This window comes from Osmerus eperlanus, chromosome 11 (genome assembly GCF_963692335.1).
Source record: "Osmerus eperlanus chromosome 11, fOsmEpe2.1, whole genome shotgun sequence".
Classification (NCBI taxonomy): Eukaryota; Metazoa; Chordata; class Actinopteri; order Osmeriformes; family Osmeridae; genus Osmerus; species Osmerus eperlanus.
In genome coordinates this window covers 1499951-1527289 of record NC_085028.1, presented here as the reverse complement: position 1 = coordinate 1527289, position 27339 = coordinate 1499951, and the positions used below count along the sequence as shown (strand labels likewise).

The following is a 27339-nucleotide window of genomic DNA, read 5'->3' as shown; positions in this document are numbered from 1 at the left end:
GAACTAGCACTGTTCAAAGATGTCCAACCTAAGTTCTCAATGTCAATGTCAGCAAAAAAACACGAAAGAGCAGAAACCTGCTCTCGCAATGCAGTGTTAGTCTACTAATAAAATAATTGTGATAATTTTTCAACTTTCATTTATCTTCATAGCGCCCGCTCACTAGGGATGATTTTCCATAACAAATTACGCAATGCGCCCTCTACTTTTATGAGGTGACCTGACGCTCAGGTCATTGACCCATTAGTGACACCATCTATATGGCTAACACAATTTTCATTATCTGGGAAATCACACCATAATCTTTTGATACATTTCCTTCTCATGTCATACACTTTCCCCTACATTCAGCCTAATAACATACTCCAAACTAACACAATGTACCATCATCAGGCTACAGTGTCTTGGTAACGGGTGAAAAATACTAGATTTGAACTGAACTTCCCTTCAGGGATACAACTGCAGATGCATTGATTACAGAGAAGTTTAAAGAATTATAATAGACATTTTTGTAAGTCCAACGGTAATATCTGTAGGTTGCCACCTACACTCAGAAGCCAATGCTACTTAGAAACCCTTTTAAAATCAAACACTCTAAAAGTAAGGTTATACAATTTAATTTGATGTCTTTAATTAATTAAAATATGCCTTATGTGTTACAGTGTGTGGTGGCGTAGGACCCAAACGCAGGAGAGTAGCCAGACATTGCCTCAAACAAAGGGTTTATTCTTTTAATTGGGAAACAGACATGGTCAGTAGCGGTCCTAGTACATATGGCGCCCTAGGCAAGATTTATCAACAGCACCCCCTCTTCATGCTGCCCTAGGCGGCTGCCTATGTCGCCTATAGGAAGGACCGGCACTGGACAGGGTACTCACGTTAACAAGGGTAAGGACAAGACAAAGACTGGACACAAAACAGGAACCTAAAATACACAGAACCAAACAAGACACAGGTGGACATGATAATACAAACAAGAACTGAAACCACTGAATGAGACACAGGTGAAGACAATGGCAGACACGGACACAGTAGGGCAGGGCAAAACCAAAAACGGGGTCACGTTTGTGGCTGTGACATTATGCCTGCCCAAAGGTGACTGTATTATCCTAGACTCCATGTACTGTTTGAACTGTACATGGGTTGTGTGTATGGGCAGTCTCAGGGTTATGTCACAGGTGTTGGCCTCTGGGCACACCCTTGGTGCTGGGGGAGGACCAGGGGGACAGGGAGCTGCTGGTGCTGGGGGAGGACCAGGGAGATGGAGAGAGGCAGAAGAATTGAATATCCAATACAGTGCCAATACACACATCTGTATAAGCCCGACATGAGGTGTGTAGCCAACCAGGGCTTGTTTAATGCTGTCATAACTTGATTCGTAGGAAGATTAGATAAGAACTTCAGGAAGTGACAAGCTACGGTAATAAGGATAACAATGTATTTATTTAATAAAAAGTGCTTACAAAGAAATGGTTGGTAAATTAGAAGTGTATGGAATGGGTGTGGGATCAGTGCAAGTGTATAGTGTGTAGAGAATCATTACAAACTAAAAAGCAAACAGTGATGATGTTCCTGCTAGTAATGGAGAGACCCAGCTTGTTAGGGCACAGCTTATTAAGGACCAAGGCACAGGTCACAGGTGTGCCCCTGCAGCAATCACAGCTCCTCTACCTGCCTGCCATCCTGCAACAGAACCAAAGACACAGAAGCAGAACACAGAGAGAGGAGACCCAAACAATGCACAGAGCCAACAATCTAACATGGTTTATACCATCATCAGCACAGGCATAACCTCCCGATCACTACAAGTCATTCAGGTAATGTCCTATTGACTCATACAGCAGTGAACAGTATCCTTTCTGAAGTAGAGCAATGGCTAGTGTTTGCTGACCATGGGAGGGTTTAATAGCGTTCGACTCAAGTTAAAAGCAGTAGGCCTACATCTTAAACAGCAGAAAGAAAAATATGTATTTCAGGTCATCTGCAAGTCCCAGTGTGCCATTACAATCAACCCTGGGCCCAGCAGCAGCAGCTTGGGTAGGCCTGGTTGCACAGTGAAATCCAGCTGCATGGTTGCTGCCAGAAGGTGACCTGAGAAGGAGTTGGGCCTTTGGGACATCATAGATGATCTGTTAAGTATAAAGACAACAGTGTGTGAATGTGAAGGACAGCCGATGAACCTTGATTTCTGTCACCTTGGCTGTGTATTTCACTTTTCTAGGTCTATACAAGGAAGATGACCGCTCAACAAATTGGCATCACAATATATTGGCACGAGAACCTATCACTTCATAACTGCTACCTCCAATCACTGTACATATTGTCCTGTCACTGAACATACTGTCCTGTAACTGTAGGCTACATACGTTTGCACTGGCACCAATTACTGTTATATGTTGTTTTATATGGCATCATGGTCCTGGGGGAATAGGTTTAGTGTTTATTTTGAATTTATTTAGGAGGTTTATTATATGTTAGCTTGTCATAGGTGTACACTTGTTCTGAGTACTTATATGTCATGTTATGCCAGGTTGCTTTGCGTTGTCTTGTCCTAAGAATTTCAGTGCACAGTCTGACCCTGTGTTGGTCTGTGCATCTGACATTAAAAGACTTGAACTTGAAACTCTGTTTCGTTTTTATTATGTACAACCATATGCAATTGAAAATGACAATAAAATACACTTGACTTGAAGATTAGCCTAACAACAGTTGTATATTGCCACCAACTAAGTTTGCGCATTTGCGCACAATACTGAGGCAACGCAATCGCAGTGCAAGGGAAGTTCACAAAGCTCCAAGCCAGACAGACAGCCAGCCAGCCTGATATTACTGCATTTATTTGTCTCTGCACCAATTGTTATATCATAGAGTATTGCAATTGTGACCACCAACTTCATACTAATAGCTAACTAGCATTGTATTTGATAGTAGCCTAGCTCGCACGAGCATTCTAAGACCTACTTTACTTACGTATTAGATGTTACAATTGTTGCCGTAATTTCCCATCGGAGATTCAAGCACGCAGACTTTAATTTTGGAAAACCAGACGCTGATTGAGCCAAACCAGGCGTTAATTTCGTGTGGTTTGATAGACACGTCTCAAAAAAGCACGCGTTTATTTAGACGCGTGCTTTGTGACACGGTTCAATTTGAGGCGAAAAAGACGCCGACTTTGTATGGAAGTCGGCGTAATGGACGCCGTCTTTGCATGCAAAGTCGGCGTCAATTACGCGTGGTTGACACACGGAGACGTCCTAATACTTGTCCTTTTGGCCTTCCATAGTGATTGTCAGACGCTTGGCGTAGCGGCGTCCGTGATTGTCAGGCGTAGCGACGGTTGTATGTTGTTCTGGAGTGTGAGGGCACTAATCACGCCCCATAACATGGGCGCCGAAAGAAAAAAGGCGCTTCCAGGCGCGTCGCAGCCGATCGCAGGCAGTGTGTCATACATTGCGTCATACATTCCCGTAGCGGGGGGCTGCTTTGAACATTTTTTTTTCAGTGCTTCGAAACTATACGCTCATTGGATAAATGCTGCGATTAGGTCCTGCCCACGGACGCTCAGCATCTCTGGGGGTGAATGGAGGAGTGGGCTGGCCTGGACGCTGGCATTCTGCGTGATGATTGGAGGGTCTGTCGAAAGACTGCATCTACTTTTGATTGACAGCGATTTTGTACTATAAAAAAAGAGTATTCAAGTTCAGTCCCATCGCGGACTTAGCAACTGTAGTTGAAAGACAAACTGCTGCAACCTATTTCTTGGTATTTGCTTGGCGAAATTGCTAGCCAATTTTCATCATACATTTCATACAATTATACACTACGTTCCTTGTTTCAGTTTAACCTAATTCCCACATTTCCTTCGAGTTTAATATTTTTTCGTTTTGATCGTTTGTCATCTTTTGTTGAAATCTTATGTTGAAAAGAAGAAGAAATGGAAATGTTTTTTTAATAGCCTACATTTATGTCCAAATAGGCACTTATTGGATACCTTCTTTAAATATTGCTGGTTCAATTGTTCAGAGATATGTGATCACTCCGTCTGAGATAGCTTATTAACAATGGCAGTAGGCCTACAAGTTCTGAAATAACAATAAAATCATCATTTATAAAATAACAATAAAAAATCCTCATTAATGGTCAAATCCCTTTATTTTGTGATTTACGAATAATGTCTATTGGCTTGGGTCGCGAAGGCTTGTGACTTTTAAAATATGGGTCCCCAGAAAAAAAGTTTGGGAAACACTGATCTAGCCTATATAAATTATGTTATTATGTTGTAAGATGAGGGTCTGGGCTGTGTTCTTTAGTTGGCAGTAGCCTAACACCAGACAAGGAAAGCGACTAAGGACTACCCAACTCACTTTCTTTTCATTTAATTATTCAACTGGATGTAATGTTAATGGATGTATGTTTATTTAAAATATAAATAAACATATTTATATTTTAAAAGTTCTGACACCACCAAATGCAGTTCAGCAAAAGCCACTTTAGTCAGGACTCAAACTCAAACTGACGAACTACAGTCATTTAACATGCCATAGGACTGTATCTCTGTTATGATGTACATAATGTCCGAACAAAGTTGTAATTACATAGACATTACAATCGTAGTGCTTTCAGTTTCATCGGTTGCATTCCTTGTCTGGTGTTGGGCTACAGCCAACTAAAGAGCACAACTCAGACCCACATCTTAACATATAACCTATATAGGCTAGGTTACCTGCAGTTGGCCTAGGATGCAAGACAATAATTGTATGGTGGATGCAAGTCCAGCCATGGATTGTTTGACAGGAAACTAATGCACAAAACAAATTTCGAAACCGCGATCTCTTGATGTAGCCCAAAGAATTGACGCGTCTAGGCGGGTAGGTTTTACTGTGCTGCGCTGAAACATAGTATGCGTAGCACAAATAACACCTGCCTATACGCACGCCTAGATATCTATCAAACAGTTAGACGTAGAGCTCATGTGGCGTAGGTGTCGCGTAAATCAGCGTATGTCAGGTGTAGTGTACAGTGCACTCACGCGCTGTGCACGCATCTTCTAAATATGTGTGCACATTGCCAGCGCAACACCTACGTGAAGTGTGTAATGCCTGTGTGTCCATTGTAAGTGTATGTCAATTGCTCGTGTGCGTTGAGAGGTTTGATATCATTGCGCAGGCGTATGCAGGCGCTAATGAGTACTTTGCATATTAACCAAATGCATGGAATACGCCCCACAGTACACATGCGCATACACTCACACACATACTCATGCATGCACGTGTGCACATACACATCGGCATGGCCATGCATGCACAGACACACGTACACAAACTGGCCAAATATGTTTAATTTAGGAAACCTGCTTTATAATCTCATAATTTTGTACGAGAAAGACTCATTGTTGTTATAGTAACCGCAGAGGAAGTCTGAGGTCATATCGAACAACAGTTGGTGGACAAAGTCTGGCACACAGTATAAAAACACACACCCATGCACACAGATCCATGGAGGTCCAACCTCACACCAGAGCTCACTGCATTTAAATTCCATTCAGTGAACCAACACTGTGTGTAACTGTTAACTCAGCTGTACTGCATCCATGTCTGTGTAATTCAGTCCACTACCTCCATTCCTTCTCTCTGGACTGTAGATCACCCGTTCTTCCAATGTGTGTGTGTTTGTGTACAAATGTGAGTGTGTGTGTGTGGTCTTTTTCTAACTACCCTAGTGGGGACCATATCCTCACAAGTATAGTGAAACAGGAAAATGGTAACCTTCTGAGGCCCTTTTCCTGGGCCCCATAACCCCAAAGCTTTTATCAGGGGATTTTAGTGGTTTTAGAGAAAGGTAAGAGTTAGTGTCAGTATTATGATTACACTAAGGGTTAAGGTTAGTGTTAGGGGTTAGTGGTTAGAGATAACACAATTTTGAATGGAAGTGAAAGGTCAGGCCCCACTAGTATAGAAGAACAAACATGTGTGTGTGTGTGTGTGTTCTAGCGAGGGATTTGTTCTCAGAGGTTGTCAGACTACACACTCTCCAGACCCACCTCTGAGTACAGCTGCTCTCACTCCTCTACTTCAACTGCCCTGGTTAGATATAGATCTGTGTATACATTACTCACTCGTGTGTGTGTGTGAGTGAGAGGGCCAGAGAAGAGGTTTCCATAAGGACTACAGTGGCCTGTTCTTATTGAGTTACTGTTAAAAGTAAGTGGACTGGAAGTGAATCAAACGCTATGAACGTCTGTTACAGGAGGAATCACACTTTAGATTCAATCATTCAAATATTAAATTGAAGAGTGATGAGAAAAAAAGAAAAGGGTGAATACATTCTATGACCAGAACAGGCAGCATGGTCGGAAAACACTTTTTTACAGGAAACTGATGATGTAGCTAGCATAGTGAACTTCATGCATCTTAGCCATTAGTTGCAGGGGCTGATTAGTGGCATCCCTTGAGGTGGTATTTACTGCTGCTCGTTAGGGATCAACCCCCACCCCCCACCCCCTCTGGTTGATTAATAGACATAGTTTGCATGGTGGGATATCAGAGGTTCAGGGTGGGGGGTTAATGTGCTTGGGGTCCAGGAAGGGTATGGGCTTGTTTGGTATGGGACTAAGTGAGATTATTCCACTATGGGGTGTGTGTGTGTTGGGACGTGCTGAACAGGAACATATGTGCTCCCCATGTTCATAGCCTCCCCTCCACCCTCCCAACCTGTAAGTCACCCGTCCTCTGAAAACAAGCCAGTTAATGAAGGTTCACCGTTTGTTTTACCACCAAACAACCCTGACTCGTGCAAACGTGCGTGAGGGCCTTGATCCCTTAACTCTTGGCGAGCATGCCCAGCTAACATTTCACGAGCATTAACACGCATACACACACCATGCAACATCGCTGTGTGTTTGTGAAACTTCTCTCACCTGGTCCTGTTTTGTGATGCTCTTGCGGCAGCCATGTTGGTGCCAGACCAAGCAGGTCTCTCCTCACCCCCGCATACAGTATGACCTACAGTGTATAGTAACAGCATAGATGACCTGAACTAGATGTAAACACACACATACACATACTCACACACACAACTAATTTATTAAATTTTTAAGTTAAACGCATGAATCTGGTGCACTTTGAGAGGAAAATTAAGAAGCTAGATCTATGTAGAATCTGTGCTCTTGTAAACAATTTCATGTTCTTTTAAACATAAAGAAATTTTTTGTATAGCATACATCATAAAAAACAATTAAACAAACAGGATTACCTGTGTTGAACTACTTTAAGAAAAGCAAAAGCAACAGTCAAAAGCATCCAATAGACATCATTTTTAATATTGTATTAAAATTGTTTCTACAAGATGATTTAAGATGGTCTGATGAGGTCTGTAAACCTCTCCCCACTCTGCCTCTGATTGGCTTTGAGGTTTAGGCATTAGGAGTGACGATTGAAAACATTGGTTCCAGAGCCAACTTTACAACTGGCTCTGGAACCAATTTTTTATTATTATAATTTTTAGGGTTGCTGAGATTAAATTTAGGGGTGCTTGAGCACCCTTAAAAAGGGTCTAAATCGCCACTGTGTGGTAGAGAGGCCTCACATGTCATTGGTTTTGGACTGGCTGCTACAGTGCTAATGTCTTACTGTATATTTGTAGAGTGATATTAACATTTTAACACAGCACTCTCCTGTGTGCGCCGTCTGCTACATCTGTAAATTGTGATTGTGAAAAGGAGAGAAGGAGCAGATAACAGATTAAAAAAACTGAGAGAAAGAGCAGAGAAAGAAATGTAGAAAAAAGAAAGAGGAGAGAAGGAGCAGAAATAGAGAGGAAAGAGAAGGAGCAGAGAGAGAGAGAAGCAGATAATGAAGAGCAAGAGAAGGAACAGAGAGAGTGAGTAACAGAGAGAGTGAGTAACAGAGAGAGTGAGGAGCAGAGAGAGTGAGGAGCAGCGAGAGAGGGGAGCAGCGAGAGAGGGGAGCAGCGAGAGAGGGGAGCAGCGAGAGAGGGGAGCAGTGAGAAAGGGGAGCAGCGAGAGAGAGAATGAGGGCTTCATGTATGAGTACCCCCACTGGCTCCTGTCCAACCTGCAGACAGAGAGATGCAATTGTTTTAGATACTAGACACTCTACTCTCAGTTATGTAGAGAAACATTGGGAGAGGGAGAGAGAGATAGCGAGAGAGTGAAACTGAGAAAGAGAGAACGGGAGAGAGCAATTGGACACAAAATACAACAAAATTGAAAGAAAGAGGAAGAGTTCAATGTTACAAAGAAAAAAAAGTAATAAAAAAAAAAAAGGATTGCATGACATCCTTGAAAGAGATCCTTTCCAGATAGAGCAGGCAATGATATTGGATAGGGTCTTCTAGTGTGTGTTGGGTCAGGGTGACCGAAGATGAGGGTGATGTGGCCTCTTATGTGGAGCAGTGAGCAAACACCAACCACCGCCTGCCCACATCATGTTCTAGTTAGCAGGGCCCAGAAGCAACTTTACAACATTGAGCTGCGTAAGCGATTCACGTTGTAACCCCCTTCTCTTACTCCCCAAGTCCTTCGAGCCCCCTCTTTGCCCTGTTAAACTCCTCACTCTCTCCCCCCCCCCCCCCCCCCAGAGAACCAATAACAGATGACCTCTCTACTCCCAGCATCCTCCGGTCCAGGAAGAGGGTGACATAATGGGGTTCGGGTGAGGTCGGGGGGTGCGGGGCGCTGGTAGTCAAGTTGTTTGTGTCCATGCCTTGAGGTGGCCAGATGGGAAGTTTTACAAGCAAACCTTGCATGTGTGTGTCAACTGTCTTTTAGACAATGGATTTGAACTTTAGAGCAACTTACTTCAATGTTGAAGAGGTAGGGCGGCTGCTCTGTGTTTGTGAGTAAGTAGCCTGGGGGGAGTAAAGGAAACGAACAGCAGGATGCAATGTTAAAGTTTTACAGTCAGCTACAGTAAACCCCACAACTCATTATCAGACACACATACACACACATACGTGGACTGAGATTCAGTACTGTAAAACCGTCTTGTGGTCTGCTAGTTAGGAATGCCATTGCAGCAGGAATCTGTTTCCAAACATAGAGACTTCATTTTAACTCACAGACAGAGGCTGAGGAAGGTACGTCAAACATTGCCCTGCCTCCAGCTACCATCCTCTGCTTTCAGAAGAAAATTGTAATCCAGTCAGGATTAGGAGCATATCATCCGCTAAAGCTATTTACTGTAACTGGTTGTTTTATTTGCCACTCCTTTTCAAATCATTATTACATTATGCAACAAAAAAAGAATATGCATACAAGATGTATGTACAATATACATTCATTTTTAACCTCTCCACAGGAATCCCAATGTACTGTACATTATGATACATGTTCCACAACATGAGCAGAAGATAAATGCAAAAGACGACGTAAACATTGTCCACAGCTTTCAAATCGTTCCACGGCAAAACTAATGAGTCGCCCAATAGCACAAACCATCACAAAACATCACACAGAATCACGTATTTGGAATAAAACATAAAAAGGCACATTTAAAAACAACCTACACATGTAAACCCTCAAAGTAGAAAGTTAGAAGTAATGATAGAAATTAACAGATTCACTTTAAAAAATAATAATAATTGAACAATAGAAATACAAAGCTTTTAAATAGCCATGCCACTCTAGCCAGGCTTCCAAAGTTACTCTTTAAGTATGTAGATTTTTTATAAAAGTAAACCATAACTTAACCCTTACATTAACCCTAACTCTTATTGTGACCCGGAACTCAAACCATGAAGATCAGAGCCTTTGGCCTCCATGTCCACTCCAGCAGGTCTGAGCAGTGGTTACTCTTTCACTTGCTCAACCAGAGCTCTCCCAGAGAGTCCCTTCTTCCACACAATGGTCTGTGTGTGTGCTACTCTCTCTGTCTCTCTCCTTAATTTTTTTTTGGTAAAAGCCGTTTGTCTCCTAAAGCTATGGATGCTAATGCTTCTCACGTTGTTCGTGTGATGTGTGTGTGTGTGCATTACTCCAGAACTGCCTCCAGTCCCTCTGAGCGTTGCAGGGAGGTTTCAGCTGTGTGTCACAGTCTTAGCTTGGTCCTTTCTCCATTTTAGGCTACCAGTATGGCTGGTTGCTTGCCATCAGTCTTTACAATGATAAAGATGAGGATGATTATGACGAGGATGAAAACAAGGATGAAGATGATAAAGATGAAGACTCAGTTGTTGGTACCATGGCAACGTTTCAGGTGCTGTGGCAATGATAACGTTTGTATAATTATGACAAGGATGATGATGAAGAATACAGTTTAGTTGATAAATTGAACGCCGCCGTGTGGCACCATCTCTGTGGTGCCCCAAGCCACCACGTTCCCCCTCTGCTGGCAGCCCTTGCCCTCCTGCAAGGCCTGATGGGAGATCTCCTCCTCCGCCAGCACTCTGTCCCACACGTTCACTCCTGTCATCTTCCCGGCGAACGCCAACTTGGCGTCCGAGGCGTTCTCGACCCAGCCCTGGCCTTGAGTGCTCTTCTCCTGCCCAAGCAGCAGAGAGCCTCCGTCGGACAGCACCTGCCCCTCGGCCACCCCAGGGGTGGAGGCCACCTTCCTCCCGTCGGCCCACAGGGATGCCAGGCCCTGCTCAGAACTCCACGCCCCGCACAGGTGGGTCCAGCCCGGGGCCCCACCCTCCTTCACCACACCCTGCCCCTCCACCAGGTGTGCCTCTCCTGCTACTGTGAAGAGGGCGGAACTTCTGCTGAGCAGGAGCTGGATCTGGTAGGGGTTCTTGCGGGTTCCGTAAGAGAACAGCACGGTTCTGTTGGACAGGCTGATGGGCTTAGCCCAAAGGCAGATGGTGAAAGAGGAGAGGGAGAGAGGGAGGTCGGGGGTGACGGAGGTGTGGATCCGACTGGAACGCATGGGGAAGAGAAGGGCCGTCTCACATCCTGGGATAGATGGAGAGAGGGAAGGTGAGAGTTAGTTATTTTATTAACAGCATTTTAAGCAAGAAAAAAAGCGAAAGAGAAAAAAAGCGAAAGAGAAAAAAAGGAAAGAGAAAGCACTGATCTCATTTGGCCTCATTTCTTACTTCATCTGTTTAAACAAGATAAAGAGAGAGAAAAAGAGAAAGAGAGAGTGAGCGATCCCACACAGCCCCTCTGGACGATGTGTCTCCCAGAGACTTGCTGCTCTGTCTGCTTTCCGAGGTGTCTGGGTTATTATGATGTTGTCTCCTCCATGAAAGATAAGACATCTACCACCAGATATTGTTGCTTCTCTCCACTCCTGCGCAACAACTTCACTACATAATGTGTTTGTCTTTCATAGTGACTCGCCAGTCCGTTGATATCCAAAACATTTACTCTTCAGCTTCTCCTTCTTGAATTATATGGCCGGACAGGTTTGACCGTTGGTCATGGCGATGCTACGGTCAAAGGACAGTCAACGAATGGTCAGGGAGAGGGAGACGCTTAGATCTGTTTCTCTCCCTCTCTATTTCTCTTCTTTTTCTCGTTCACTCTCTCTCCCCCCGCCTCTCTCACTTCCTCTCCCCCTCTCTTTCAATCCTTTCTCCCTCTCTCTTCTACTCTCTCTTGTTCTTCCTCCCTTCCCCCCTCTCTCTTGCTCTCTCACTCTATCCCCTTCTTTCTTTCTTTCTCTCCTCTCTCTTTCTCTCACACACACACACACACACACACACACACACACACACACACACACACACACACTCTGTTGCTCACTTTCTCTCCCGCTAGTTTAAAAAATCATTCAGCTTAATTTAACAAAACTCTGGTGTGAGGTCAGGACCACTGTCGGTTCCTATCATACACGCCTCCCCCCCACCTTCCTCTCCCCCTCCCTCTTTCTCTGAGAGTTTGACTGATTGATCGTGCGTGTTGGTGTGTGGTTCCTTTTTGTGGGGCCTGAACATGGATCAAGTTGTCATGAGATAATGCATCAACCTGAAGAAGTCAGAGACGGAAAGTAGTGACTTAAGGCTAAGAAATCCCGAAGTCGGTTGGAATCAGTGTTCAGTCCAGGGGCTTAGGTGTGGGGTGGGAGTGTTAGCAGGGGTGTGTGTGGGGGGGGACGGACAGAGGGGATAATCAGTTTGGAGAGCTCCCTTCTCTTCGTTTGTCTACATCCCCAGCTTACCTCCACTCTCCACCATGCTATGATAGCTCTTATATGACACACACACACAGACATGCACGCACACACACACACACAGAAATAGACATACAGACACATACGCGCACACACACACACAGATTCTCTCTTCCTACCAGAGCCTAAATATTGACATTACATTTGTCTCTGGTTTCACCTCTCCTGTAGTAATGGTGAAAAAAGGCTTGCATAGAAAACAGGCACCCATCTGGTCCTGCTTTCCCAGAGTGCTTTGGTGTGGTTGGCGTGCCGACCTGCTAATGATTATGCCTCTCTTCTCAGGGTTTAGGCAAGATTTACAGAGAGGGGTGGGGGGGGGGGGGGGGTGCTGTATAGTGGACAGTATGTGTGTTTGTGTCTATGAATGTGTACATAATTACATAGTATAAACAGCCGACGTTATTATTATGTTTTTCTGATTAATACTGGGAACAGCAGTGGCGCTCTGACAGGGCTGGCGGCTCTGGGAGACCACACTTGATTTGGAGTAAAATGTTCTCCTCTGCTGAGCTCAACACTGAGCTCAATACTGTTGTGTTCTCTCTCTCTCTTTCTTTTTTATGTTTGTCTCCTTCGCTCTGGACATGTACTCTAGTCTGTCTGGGGCCCGGGGGGCAGAGTATTTATCAAGGAAAGGTGTTCTTACCAGCAGGGAGATAACTCCGCTGGATCACCCTCTGCACCAGCGTGAGCTCTGCCCTCGTCTGCTTCAGCTCCATCACCATGGCTGCCAGTGCCCTCTCTAGTGGCGCTACCCCTTCCTCTGATGTCACTTCCTGTTGCTGGAGCCCCCCTGCTGCTGCTGGAGCATGGGGATGGAACCCTTTGGTCTCCAGGGGTGTTCCCAACCCCGGGGACATTCCCGCCCCTGTGTGGTGACCCAGGCAGCTGATCTCCAGCTTCGAGAGGCGGGTGGCCTGCATCCGCGCCGCCGAGAGGAGCTGCTGCAGCAGCCCCTGGTGGTCATCCTTGCGGACCTCCCTCAGGTTCAGGCGCTCCAGGGTGTCCCGGAGACGAGACTCCATCTGAAGGGACATCCTCTGCCCTGCTGTCTCCACGGCAACCCTGCAGCCCCCCCCGTACTGTGCTACAAAGCTAGAAATGAGACATCTATTAAGCAACACAATGTCCACAATGGGCTCACTCAACCCTAGAGCAATTTATACTGAAAGTGAAAGTTTGTCCTTCTCTACTGCCCTCCCTTCTATCCATCCGCCTACCTGAGCATCTCCCCGCGAAGCGCACCCATTTCCACCTTGATAATGTCATCAGCGTACTGCAGGAGCATGTTCTCCCTCATCTGGGAGTTCTCCAGCATGGAGAACAGCTTGTCCCACTTGGTCAGGTCTGGAAATTTGCAGGGGACCGTCGGGATGGGTGTGGGCATGGCTGTGGGGAGAAGTGAAGGGTGTGGATAAATAGAGAAGATGGGGTTAGAGCATGTTGCAAAATATTTATATTGTGAAGTAAAGGAGGGATGAAGAAATAGGGGGAAAACAAGTAAAAGGAGAGAAAAAGAACAAGAGGAGGCATTTGAGAGATCTGTCTCTACCTTTTGCTGTCTTCTTACCTCTCTATCTTTCCCTTTGTCTGTCTCTCTTTCTCCCACCCACTCTTGCTTTCTCTAGCTTTTTCTCTTTATGTTCTCGGTTCTGGCAAGCTGAGTTGCTGGCATTCTCCCATACTGGCTCTGGGGGTTGTGTAATTGTTTGTGTAAAGCTGTACTCTGCACTGTGCACAATTCCCCATTATGGCTTTTAATGATGTTTAATCACATCACAATCTCAGACGAGAATCAGTTATTCTAGTAGTTTATTGTTTGTGTATCAATCAGACACACACTACTTAAATATGCCATCACAGGCATTGACTGTGACACAGAGAAACACACACACAGAAACGCCTTCCAGGCGGAAAGAATTCTCCAATTAAAGAGTATTTGTTTGATCGATGACCAGTCAGTCAGTCGTGATGCACTCCTCCCAACAGGAGGGTAACAGCTCCAATCTCTCTCGCTCAACTTGCTCTCTGGCACCAAACTTGTCCACACACACTTTACTAGCCAGCTAAATGATGTCCAGAGGACTCTCCCAGCCTCAAGGCCGATTTATACTTCTCCGTTTTTACGGAGACGGACACAGGGAATGCCCTCTCCGACGAGGAATTCCCTCTCCGTGCCCTCTCCGAGCCCCTCAGAGAGCTCTACGTGCACCTCCTTATTTTCCTGACTATCCGTCTGTCCGTCCGTCATTTTACGGATACCCCTTGGCTGTGATTGGTCCGTATTAAGAACCGCTTGCGTCAGGGGCGGGGTTTCCGTGATAAACAGGACGAACAGAATCCTTTGACCGCCATTGCTGTAAGTTTTTACAATTCATATTTCAGCTAAACAGTACATGTAAATCAGCATCTAAATTAAAATGTGACGAGAAATGGGCAGTGTCGTTGCTGAAAATGTGCGTATTTTATTGATGAAACGGCTAATTTGTACATTTGCTCAAACTCCTCGATAACCTACAATAGGTAAATAAAAAAAACGTTGCGCCACCTACTCTTCTGGCGGTGAATAGTTTTCAGCACCCACAGCCTTCGGAGTACTATAAATTCAACCAATCCGTCCGACTCCGTCCGTCCGTCTGTCCGTAACGGAGTCGGAGAAGTATAATTCGGCCTTTACACCCAACCCCCTATACACAGTAGAATGTGTCTACGGAACAGACTAGAATACACAAACGTTTGACAGTCTTCTTTGGAGGTGAACGTCTCTCCAGCTCACTCTGCTGCTGTTAGGAGACCCATCCAAGTGCCAGAGCACAGCCCGACTGCCCACTGTAACCAGACCTGGCATACTTGGAGCGCAGGACAGATGCCTCAGTCAAGTCTTGTTCCCTTGACTGGCAACACATGCAGAGGACAGAACCCCACAAAAACAGACTTGTGACTCAACCTTGATCATTTTTTACAGATGTCTACTGTACGCACAGTAACTACATCTATTTATGTTTTGTAGAAAAAAGATGATTTACCGGTTACTAGTTTCTACATTCACGTCACTGAGTTTACCGGTTACTAGTTTCTACATTCACGTCACTGAGTACAGATAGAATGTACACAACAATGAGTCCATTTCCCAACGGATAACAGTAATGTGTAATGTGCATATACTGTAAGTTAAACGGCGTTCAGGTCAGTCGATCAAGTTTAATAGACAAGTAGATGCACATACATTGTAGTAATTGTCTGTGCAGTTCAATTATGTTTATGTTATGCTATGTAGTAAACACACACGTTTGACTTACGTTCCAGCGACTCTCCTTCAGAGATTTCATTGTAGAAGGTATCTGCGTAGTTCACCTCAATTTCATCCTCATAGCCCTGTGTCCCAGACACACACACCAGCAGCAGCCAGAGAGCCTGGAGCAGGGTCCTTAGAAACATACTGCTGTCCGTATGCAAGTGTATGTGATGGAGATGGTGTGTGTGTGTGTTTGTGTCGGATTCAGTGTATATTTCTATTTGTGTGTCTGAGGAGCTTACTGTGGTGTATGTGTCTGTGAGCGTTTGGGATTTCAGACCCAGCTTGTCTCTCCTCTCTTTTTCTTTCTCTGTCTTCTCCCTTTCTTCTCTCTACATGAACTAAAGTGAAAGAGAGAACGCCACATTTTTCAATCTTTGGCTCTCTCTGTGTCCCTCCTCCCCTGTCTCTCCAACTCTCTCTCCCTCTCCCCCCCCCCCCCCTCTCTCGTTAAATGCTGAGCAATCCCTTGGCAGTGAGCCTGATAGTGTTGTGTTCTCTGTCGGAGGGGAGGTGGAGTGGGCCAAGAGCTCTCTCACACACATGCATACAAAGTCTTACTATGTATAACAGCATGTACATCCAGATACAGCTTAGCCAGCAACTCCAATCTAACCAGGGGAGCAAGGCAGTGAATAATGTGTGTGTCGTAACCAAACCTATCTGCTGCTCCTGCAACTGGGGACAGAGGAAGGGAATGAGATGAAGAGAGTGGGAAGGAAGGGAAGGATGAAGGAAGATGATGGAGGATGGGAAGAAGAGTGAACCTTAAACTATTCATCTGGGGTGTTTTGTATGGAACACAGACTTTTGGGGGGGTTCTGAATAGGGAAATTGTTCTATTTCTCTCTCGCTGCTATGTTTATTTATTTACCAGTTGAACAGACATTGACTGGTCACTTTTTGGGGGAACATTTCAGGAATGCGTCGAAGATAGATAGTTTAGGTTTAGACACAGAAGGTATTTTAAAAGTGCCCAAGGGAAGGTACACTATATGTTCCAGAAACATGAACAAAAATGTAGTGAGAGTGAGAGACAGAGTGAAAGACACAGGGCGCCAGAGAGAGAAAGAGGCAGAGAGAAAGAGGCAGGAAGAAAAAATATTCTCCTGAACAGGTTATCCCTCCAGAGTCACTCTCACACCTGCATAGGTTAAGGGTCAATTCTGACAAAAAATACGAAAATAGTTTACTCTTCTGTTCAAAGTCTGACATTAACAGGATCTATAGGAGTAGGGGAGGATGAAGTTCAAGGGTCACGATGCCCTGATTGTGTTGTATACCCTTACTGAGTGACCTGGAGAAACTGGAAACCAGGGTCTGGTAGTTTCAGTCACGGTACACTGTGTGAGGGAGAACTAAGAAAGAGTTTATTTCTTACAAAATAAACCCAGGCCAGCTCCTTTTCAGGGTTTGCCCTGTCGTCTCTTTTGAGCTCATTGCTACACTTATGTTACAATTAATGTTTTTTCCTCCTTAAACTTAATCAACTCTCACTGTCATCACCAGAAATATTTTAATGACATCCATACTTTAAGATACCGTAAATCCTCAAATAAAGACCGGGATTCAATTAAAGGCCGGGCTTCAGATAGTAGCCGGGGGTGTGGTCTATACGGACAAATAAAGGCCGGGCCCCAAATACAGGCCGGGGGTAAAAAAATAAATAAAATGTTAAAGTAATATTTCATAAATACATGTTCTCCTTATGTTTAATGTTATTGGCTAATTTCATGGACTGTTGCCAATAAAAAAAGACATTTTACCACGTAGGCCTACTAGGCGAATTTGTTATTGTTTAGCCTAAATGCACGTATCGTAGCCTACTGTTGTTTATCTTTAACGTTTTAGTTGGCTAGGCTACTTTTTTCAAAGAGATAATAAAGCAGTGCACTATGGCGCCAAGGCGAAAATTCGACATACAATTCAAAGAGAAGGTTTTAAAGTTCGCAGAAGAACATTCGGGAGAAAAGGCAGCGAAGGAGTTTAATATAGACCTAAAACAAATTAGATATTGGAAGAAGCAGAAGAATGAATTCAATGCGACCAAAAAGAACAGAGCCCGACTAGCAGGTGGAGGTAGGAAAAAGGTTAGCCTGGATATGGAGACCAGCCTGGTCGAATGGATTTTTTCAGTCCGCGATAGGAATTCTAGGGTAACTAGAAAGATGATACAAAATAAAGCTTTGGAAATATTTCCCTCCGTGAGGGACAGTGGAGACTGTAGCTTCGTGGCAAGCAGGGGCTGGCTCCAGAGATTTCTGGAGCGCAATGGGTTTTCAGTAAGGAGACGTACAACGGTGTCTCAGAAAGACCCAGACCAGGTGGTTGAAAAGCTGGTTTCCTACATTGACTACGTGGGAAAAGTAATCGCCTCCAAAAATATTATGGAGAGAGACATAATTGCCATGGACGAAACAGCAGTCTGGTTTGATATGCTGTCGTCCACAACGGTGGATAAGCGAGGGGCCAAAAGCGTGGCTTTAAAAACTACAGGGCATGAGAAGAGGCATCTCACAGTGATCCTGGCTGCCAAGGCCGATGGTACCAAACTTAAGCCGTACATCGTTTTCAAAGGGGCTGTGCGTGAAGTGGCTCGAATGCAACAACAGAAAGTAAGCGCTGTGATTGCAACTTCAGCGAATGGCTGGATGAACGACAGCCTGACATCAGACTGGCTACAGTCAGTCGTCGGGAAATTCAGTTTCACCCCACGGCTCCTAGCCTGGGATGCATATCGATGCCACATCAGCGCCGCCACTAAGGCTGAACTCAAATGTGGCTATAATGTCACAACTGCAGTTATCCCTGGCGGCTGCACTAAGTACATCCAAGCCCCAGATGTTATGTGGAACCAGCCGTTCAAGCAGAGTCTACACGAGGCGTATGATTTATGGATGGCCGGGGACTCAGATAAAGAATATACTGCTGGAGGTAACATGAGAGCCCCTGCCCGCCACCTGCTCGTGAACTGGGTAGTCGCTGCCTGGGAGAAGCTGGACAAGGACATGATCCGAAAGTCCTTCAAAGTTTGTGGACTGACACTGAAAGATGACGGGAGTGAAGATGATCTCATCCATTGCTTCAAAGCGGGACAGCCATGCGCCGCTGGTAGGGATGCGCTGGCGCAGCTCCGGCAGCGGGGGGAGGAGAACCGCACGCAAGTAGCCCAGGATGAGGAGAACGACGAAGAGGAGCTGCTTAATAATGAACTTGTTGTTCTCGATGATGAGGATGGGGAAGAGGGTGTTGAGGGGGACGCCGAATAGCTGTACAAATGTTGCCTCATTACTGGTGAGCTTTGGATGTAGACCTAAGTATTATGTTTAGATGTAGGCCTATTTTGCAAGGTCCATTTAGTTCGGAGTTTGTTTGCTCCATTTGACCGTAGCTTAATGGCTATATGCCCATTCAGATGTTGCTGATGAATTTGGTAGTTGCGTAATATGATAGACCTAGTCTAAGTCCTGGATTTGGGTTGTCTCCTGTTCGTTCTGTGATTGCTGTCCTTTGACAGGACCAGATATTTATTGTTACGTTGACACTGCAAATAAAGCGCTATACGCGATAAACTTTTTTTTTGGCAGAGTGAAATTTTTGACTTGCTTGATTGTAATTGAGAACATTGGAAAATATCTGCAATTAACGATGTATCTTAAGACTGACACTGGTTTATTACTGATTAATTTCTAAATGGTTAGTCTCCAGAAAATTGATTAGCTATAGGTCTACCGGTTTCATTCTACCGGTAGCCTATCGGTAAATGGTTGCAGGAAGTGCTGAACGCATATGCAATGAATGATATTAGCCTACTGTAATTATGCCCATTATTTTATTTAAATAATACAATTCTATAACAGAAGATACCGGTAAGTAAGAAATAAAGGCCTGCCTCTAATACAAGCCTGCCCCAAATACAGGCCGGTGCGCTGTGCAGCCTATGTAAATAAAAGCCCCGGACACTATTTGAGGATTTACGGTACTCGCGTAACTTGCAGAAATCCCAAGCAGCTCTTTTGCAAGGATCTTGACCGTTCTCCAGAACTCTGGTTTTACTGCTTTCCCCCCAAGAGTGGCATTGGGGATTTGTGTAGCATGAAAAGGTCTGATATATGGCATTGTAGGACATACAGATGCAGCTTATTGACGCATGTTGTAATCCTTAAACTACTCTTTTATCAAATGTTTGACATAGAAAGCGTTCTAAACCATGGCGTGGGTTCTTTCGGAGCTCAGCAATTTACATTTTAACAATGACTAAGGTATTGACTGCGATTACATCAGAACTGCACGAGTGTGGGTCTGCATGCTTGACGTTGAGGAAAACAGGATGTCACCTACCGGAGGCATCTCTTAGGTAGTCTTTGTTGAGCGAAGAACAGAAGGTCAGCGTGGGCGGCGTTTAGATGTGCTGTCAGCGAGGAGGGCCTCGGCAGCACCATGGTGGCATGAAGGTCAGACGCCCTCAGCTGTACTGGCGCTCCGCTGTGCCATGGCCAGACCCATCAGAACACAAGGTCCCATTTAGAATAACACTTTATACTTCAGTGCAGACTAGCTCAATGCATAAAAGTTGCCTTGAAGTCGCCTCGAAAGCCCCAAATCCATACCTGAAAAAGCAACATTTGAAAATAAGTTATCCCTTTGCTTGCAGAGATGTTTTTGGGGAAATGTGAAATGTGTGCAATAGTCCTGTCTCAGCAACTGTGGTGTAGCACATTGCTCACTTCCTGGTGGACTGTAAGTGACTGAAGTTCCACTGACGTGAACACAGTAAGAGTGTATGAGAGGGACATATAGAGAGTAACTGCAGCGTAAAACCAAAAACAAATTCTCAAGTGTGTGTGTATGTGTGTGTGCATGGACTTTGGGTTTGTGTAGTAAGAGTCTGTACTGGACTGCTGAAAATGGCTTTAACAGACTTACAGATGTACAGGTCACAGCACGTTTGATTGTGTGTGTGAGCATATGCATGTAATTAATTTATGTCTTTGTCTTGGGGATTGGTGTTAATGTGTATCTGTTGAAGCTGCCGCTAAATGGCTACAGTGTATGTGTGCCTGAGGACATGGCAGCAGAGAGTGTTCATTCAGGGGTGAACACAGGTCAAGTCAAGTGTGTTTATTTATCAATCATGAATATGAACAATCAGTACACAATGAAAAGAAAACAGCATTCCTCCAGGGCCATGATGTAGATGAGCAACATAAAACAACACAGAAATGCATGAGACTACTATATTTCAGTACAGTACTACTGTATTTCAGGCCTACACATCTTTACATAGAGTGAACATGCAAATATGTGCAACAGGACAAAACTAGTGGACCATACATCATCTTGCAATGAGATTTACCCTCAACATACAACTGACTCTTGAATCCTGGCATTCCACTGCAAAAAATGTAAAAAATAAATTAATTCTTCACTTTTACTTTCACGAGCCTAACTCTCATCTCTCGCCTCTATCTCTCCTTTCTCTCATCATTTGCCTTTTCAGAATTGGTGCTTTCCTCACAGCAATCTTCATTCCTCCCACTGTGTGTGTGTGTGTGCACTGAGGCAACAGGAGGGCAAGTTTGAACATCAAAGGCCCTGTAATAATGTTTTCAGGGATAACCTGCTCCTCGGTTTCCAGGGCTTATTTGCTTTTGGGGTCTGTTTTTGATCTGTTTGTGTATGTGTCAAAGGCCTCAGGTATCTGAAGAACAGGGCCAGATAAGAAGGCAGTGTTTTTTGAGGGCTTTAAAAAAAAATCTCTTCCACATCATGTACAAACATACATCTGACATTGGACCAATGTTTAGTGCTAAATCCACACAAAAATGAGGTTTTGCTAAGCAGTGTCTACCATGGGTATGTGATGTAAATGCATGTTAGGTGGTTTACTGGAGTACCAGGGGTATTTTTTCAGCATGTAATACACATGTTGTACAATGCACCCACTCCTACCATAGAACTGTAAGCTCCCATGAGAAGTTCCTGGTTTCTTGTCAAGACTCCACCCCTCTAGTCCTCCTTCACCTTCTCACCATGTCGCTCCACCACTGCTGTGTGGCTGGCGTGGCCACCAACATTTCTTGTTTTCAAACATGTGTTTATTATTTCTCATCACTGTGGCACCATCTGCCTTCTGGCCAATGAGAAGGCATGGCGAAATATTGTGTTCCATAACATTTTATAAAAAGTAGTGTGACTTTGTGTCTGTTTTGGGATGTTTCTATGTGTGTGTGCGTGTCGATTGGGTTTCATTCATAATCACCTTTACAGGAACAATGGAATTGTTTCCATATGAGGCAGAAGAGACCACTTTGTATGGGAACATTTTCCTCTGCCTCCCATACACAGACACACACACACTCTCTCTTTAGGTTTCCTTCCTATCAAGTCAACTCTATTTAATCAACTTTATTGGCAGGTAGTAACTATGGTAGTTAGTGAATGTGATGATGGACCAATTGGTTTACATTTCATCACAAACTGGAACATATAACTGCATTATCTGTCTTAATCTGTTCTCACCCTCCCACTTGCTCCCCATCCAACCTCTCTTCCCTGGCCTCCATGAGTCTCTCTTTCTCCATGCCTCCTTCTCTCTCTCCCTCTATCCTCCATCCCTTTGCCCTCCTGTCCAGAGGAGCAAGGCCATCTGTCTTACAGATGTCTCAGCTGATTGATTGTTTGAACCAGATAGCAGCCTGATTCAACCCAACATGACACAATCAGGGACATAAAAGGAGCAAAAACAACATGAAAACACAGGCTGTTGAGTCATAGCGGTTTAGCTGGCACACAGAATCAGGCGCACTTCACCATCATTCATCACCACCATGTTTCAGTCATTTCTACCCATAAAACTTTGCTGCGGTAAAGCTCCATCGCTCTCGATTTTGTAAGGATGCCACCACATGCTAGCCTGGAATCGCCCGACCAATTCACAAATGCATATTAGTCTGGAACTTCTCAGTTCATTTGCGATTTCCAAGGGGCGTTATTAACCCGTTAAGGAGTAGCGTCACACATATGTCATCGTTCGAAAGCGGGCCCCACAGAGTACCGTCACACGTGTGATTCTGAACATTCCAACCGACTATTTTCCGATAGACAAAAACTATATGACAAACGCTATAGTATGGCTTCAAAATTTACAATTAGGAGGCCAACAAGTAACACTAGCAGGTAGTAGCATTGCTACGAGTATTATGCTAGGTTGCTAGGTAACGCAAGCTAACTAAAGCTAGCTAGCTTCCGTTTTGGAAAAATAACTGGTGGAAGCGTCGGTAATATTTAGAACTCACTCCTTAAAAGGTTAAAAGACACAGACCAAAATGTCTCTGGATATAATTGTATAGATTTGGATAGATGCAATCAATCACAGAACCGATTTCATCTTGGTTGTTTGCAAAAATCACTTTCACGGCAGTGAAATTGCATTGGTTGTTTACAAAAATCCCTCAATGGCACTCCTCTGTACAGTCATCGTACTAAACCCACTTCATCTCAGATGGACGGTTGTGATTATCCCTACCAGATTCTGGTTGGATGGAAATCTGTTTGAATGGGAGGGGGGCCAGCCCCCTGTGTAGGCTACTTCTAAGCAATTACAAAGAATAACGTTTTGAATAGGAGGATATTGAAAATGGACCACGGTCGTAAATGCTGTGTTCCAGGCTGTACAGGGAAGGCTAACACTCAAAGTCTTCCCAAGGAGCCCTTACATTCGACAGGCATGGCTGCTGTTTGTCTATGAGAAGATCCCGGCGAAGTTCGACACTCAATTATTCATTTGCTCTGAACATTTCACCCAAGACAGTTTTGACAACCTTGGACAATTTCAAGCAGGATTTGCTAAGAAGCTGAACCTGAAAAGATGTGCTGTTCCGACCGTACGCTCATCGCAACCGTAAGCTGTAAGTAGGCTACAGTATGATTTTGTCGGTAACAGTTATTAGAAATGCTAACGTCTCCTGTATCTAGCATAGGTAGAATGCTAAATACGTTTCTAAACACATCAACATACTTTACTTAGCAAATGACTCTAGCTAGACTAGCTGTAGTCGGCATTAGAAGGGAAGCTTCCGAAGAAATAGCCAGAAAACAAATAGCAGTCTGGCCTATTGCTAACGCCTGTCTAGCTTATCTATTTTAAAGAACTGGAGAAAGGCAGGTGATAGATACAGGATTGCTAACAACTGTTACCGACAAAATCATACTACAGCTTGCGGTTGTGATGAACGTAAGGTCGGAACGCACCTCTTTTCAGCAACAGCTTCATAGCAAATCCTGCTTTAGCTACACTGTCCCAGGTTTTCAAAACCGTCCTTGGTGAAATGGTTCGCGCAAATGTGTCGAGGGTCGAACTGCACAGGGATATTCTACGCTACGGTATAGACAAACATCAGCCATGCCCGTCTAGTCAATGTTAGCTAGACTCTAGCTCATCTGCTTTTTATTAACGCTGATCTGCAAGTAATGCAAGAACAGCTAGATAGCGAAAACACCTAGACTGTAGGCATGTAAACTAGTTTAGCTTGCTAACGCAAGAGCATAGGTAGAATGTGTGATGATTTAGCCTAGTTTATTGGCAACAGGGCTAACGTTGTTTCATGTTCCTGACTGTTTCATTCAAATAAATAACCTGTGTTGTTATGTAAATCTACAATTCATGATGCATGTTTGTCCAGATCTTTGTCAGGTTATTTTTCAGCAAGATGTCTAGAGCTAGATAACTGAAGCTGAGTTGAATCACGATATAGTTTGGTTGCTATAAGCTGTAACGTTCTACCCACCTAAATCAATCCAGTTTGCTTCGACAACAGAAGTGGAAACAACTAACGTTATCATTTCAAATATCTAGTCAATCTGTTGAAAACAGTGTTGTGTAGACACAATAGATTTATTCACGTTTTTATTTCAAGTCTCCACCTTCGGTGTTTCAGTGAGTGCTGTTGGCCGTGTTGCGTTTTTGCTCCCCAGCTTCACTTGGTTGAAAACCAACCAATCAGCGCGCAGCTCATCTAAATATTAATGAGCATACCATAAAAGGAGAAAAGCTAGTGTTTTTTCCCGGGAACATTTCAGAGGATCTATCAGGGGTCATAGAACAGCACCCGGGCCATTTTCAACCGAACCAGTGTTACATACCCTATTCGGAGACCTTAAGGAACAGTGTGAAATACCAAAAAAACCCAGTCAATCACCCCTCCAGTGTTACAGCGCTCTGGCCCAGAGCGCTGTAACACTGGAACATTTATTTGATTGTAAATGTGTTGGTTTGTACCACGAATATGTTTAGTTCACTTGTTAGCAATGTTGTGTAAAGGGTTGAGCCGATGGTGTAGCAGCGCAACTTGATGTTTAATGAAAGTGCTGTCAGTGCTAGCAGCCGAAAGTGTGACTAGCTAGTTTAACTCGGCAAGTAGCTAGCAGTTACCGCCAATAGAGGCAGCTAAAGTTTGTTTATCCTCTCTATATTTGATTTGGGGGTTATTTTGTGAAACTGACGAAAGTGATACTTTGTTTTCATGTCAAAAAGAATTAAAGGAGGAAAGGTCTACTCTGCCTCAACCGCCATTTGGACTCCGATTTCCCTGTTCTTTTCACGTACCCTGGCACAAACCACACAACACAACGCAGAAACTTTGCTGGGGCTTAGCGGCCTGAAGAATTGGGTTACACAAGGACTCGTGAGTAACGAGTCCTCTCAAAGAGTGATTCGTTCATTTTCTCGTGGCCGCGCATCGGGACTGTTGCATAGGCTCGTCCAAGTAAACAGAAATGATTCGTTCATTTCCCGACTCGGTCTTCGGGTACGAGTATTTGGATCATTTTTCACATGACCTGCATAGGCTCTGTAGTGGTAGCTAGAGGAAACGCTAGAGGGAACGATTCGTTCATTTCCCGACTTGGTCTTTCTACAAGTCTTTGGATCATTTTTCACATGACCTGCATAGACTCTGTAGTGGTAGCTAGAGGAAACGAACGATTCGTTCATTTCCCGACTCGGTCTTTCTACGAGTCTTTGGATCATTTTTCACGTGACCTGCATAGGCTCGGTAGTGGTAGCTAGAGGAAACGAACGATTCGTTCATTTCCCGACTCGGTCTTTCTACGAGTCTTTGGATCATTTTTCACGTGACCTGCATAGGCTCTGTACTGGAGGAAACGAACGATTCGTTCATTTCCCGACTCGGTCTTTCTACGACTTCTCTCTTTGGATCCTTTTTTCACGTGACCCGCATTGTATTTTTTAGTAGAGGAAACAGTGTCCTCATTCCCTTTCGCGTGGCCGCTGTTTTAGTAAGACGTGAATGATATTCGCTCCAGTCATCATACTGACTGGTTTTGTTATTTTCACTTTACATTTACACTTACAGTTAGTGCAGTGTAATTGTTTGCCGTGATAATTAAATGCTAGTGTGATAATAAATGACCAAATCATACAACTAGGGATGGGCGAACGATGCCTTGTGAAGCTTTGGTGGTTTCTTCCGGATTGTGCCGGCCCAAAGAGCCGAACTATCGGCGCATTGAAAATGAACAGCGTCATATAGCAGCCGTTTAAACTGGCTGAATGAGGCGTAGTGGTTGTCTCCGACGTTAGACTACCCTACGTTATTTAATATTTTAATTAAGGCTACATGTGTTCATTTTTATCTGATATTATTGCTCACACATTAAAATGTTGTGATACATCTGAAGGCCGTTAGAATTATATCATTTTCTCACAGTAAAAGTTAAAGAATATCTTCCGAGGTTCCCTGCACTGGGGCGCGAACTCGGGTAACCAGCCTCGCATTATCAATACGTTGTCATACAACGCTTTAACCAGCTACACCACCGAAAAAGCCGTTACCTGTTGATGCGGGTGGACAGACTTTATACGATACGGTTTTTATATCAATTAAACTAGATTACACAGATTTTTTCTTATTCTTAACATTTGTGATATGTAGGCCTATTGTGAACTGGAGGGACTTTATTTTTACTAATTATTATTACTGTTGACAATGTTGACGAATCATCAACATTTGTTTTCTGGGCACTGTATAGACCTACCTAGTCCTATCATGTTACGTTTCATTTCAATAAAATAACACAACACTCAAGTGCACGGATTTATAATTATTACAATACGGATTTGGCTAAATAATAATGACTGATGGAAGAAACTCGAGCGATGCCTGGTGCTGCTTCTCTGGCAATGTGAGATTTGTCTTTAACAAGAAGCGGTGGCTTCGTTCCTTCTATGGCTCTGGTTCAGAAGAGCGGCAAAACTTCGAACCAGTTTGTGACGTTTGAAGCATTGAACGTCATCTATCACGTGGTTTCGTAATTTGATACAAGCTCCAAAACACTTTTTCGAAACTGTGCGTATTGGTTTTGCGACACAAGCATCGATGCGTCAGTGCCATACGTCCCATCCCTACATACAACTGTCATGATGCATTATTTTAATGTATCATATTTTAACTCTTTTAAAATAGTATCTGCTGGTGCATGCACTAACCTACATGAGAATATGATACGTGTTTGCAGTGGACGGATAGCCCCCCCCCCCCGTTGAAATGAACGAATGACTCGAAAAAAGATTTGTTCATTTTACTGAACGAGATTCACAGAACCAAATCAGTAAAATGATCCGAACTCCCCATCACTACAACCTACATTAAAATCTCGCCGCAATCGTCAATGGAGGTTGACGGGGCTCTCACGTAGCAAACAAAAAGTTTTTACAGCAACCTACATTAAAATCTCACCACCTGGCTGTCTTCACAATAGTCATATCGTCATAACATTTCCCTAATTCTGTTTTTTAGTGTAAAATTGATCGAACTATAAAATTACGAAAATACTACTATGACGCTTTCTAGCATGGCTGCCACCTAAAACTAGGCGGTCTCACCG

General features: G+C 44.1%; 2 protein-coding genes across 2 annotated transcripts in view; one reads left to right on the top strand and one right to left on the bottom strand.

Moving 5' to 3' along the window:
* veph1 (ventricular zone expressed PH domain-containing 1) overlaps positions 1–27339 on the top strand; it is a 287496-nt gene that overhangs the window by 28193 nt on the left and 231964 nt on the right. The gene's annotated exons all lie outside the window — the stretch shown is intronic.
* On the bottom strand, positions 9597–15783 carry ptx3a (pentraxin 3, long a). The gene is made up of 4 exons (XM_062473377.1): positions 15437–15783; positions 13358–13526; positions 12784–13232; positions 9597–10912 (listed from the first exon to the last, which is right to left on the bottom strand). Exons 1-4 carry the CDS (start codon positions 15573–15575, stop codon positions 10275–10277), a joined length of 1395 nt encoding a protein of 464 aa, XP_062329361.1. The 5' UTR covers positions 15576–15783; the 3' UTR covers positions 9597–10274.

Excerpts from the sequence above, each read along its gene's own strand:
- ptx3a (XM_062473377.1), bottom strand. The coding sequence starts at position 15,575 with ATGTTTCTAAGGACCCTGCTCCAGGCTCTCTGGCTGCTGCTGGTGTGT. Across the intron at positions 13,527-15,436 it reads TGAAGGAGAGTCGCTGGAAC|CCATGCCCACACCCATCCCG; the intron begins GTAAGTCAAACG and ends TTCTCCCCACAG. Across the intron at positions 13,233-13,357 it reads CTTCGCGGGGAGATGCTCAG|CTTTGTAGCACAGTACGGGG; the intron begins GTAGGCGGATGG and ends TCTCATTTCTAG.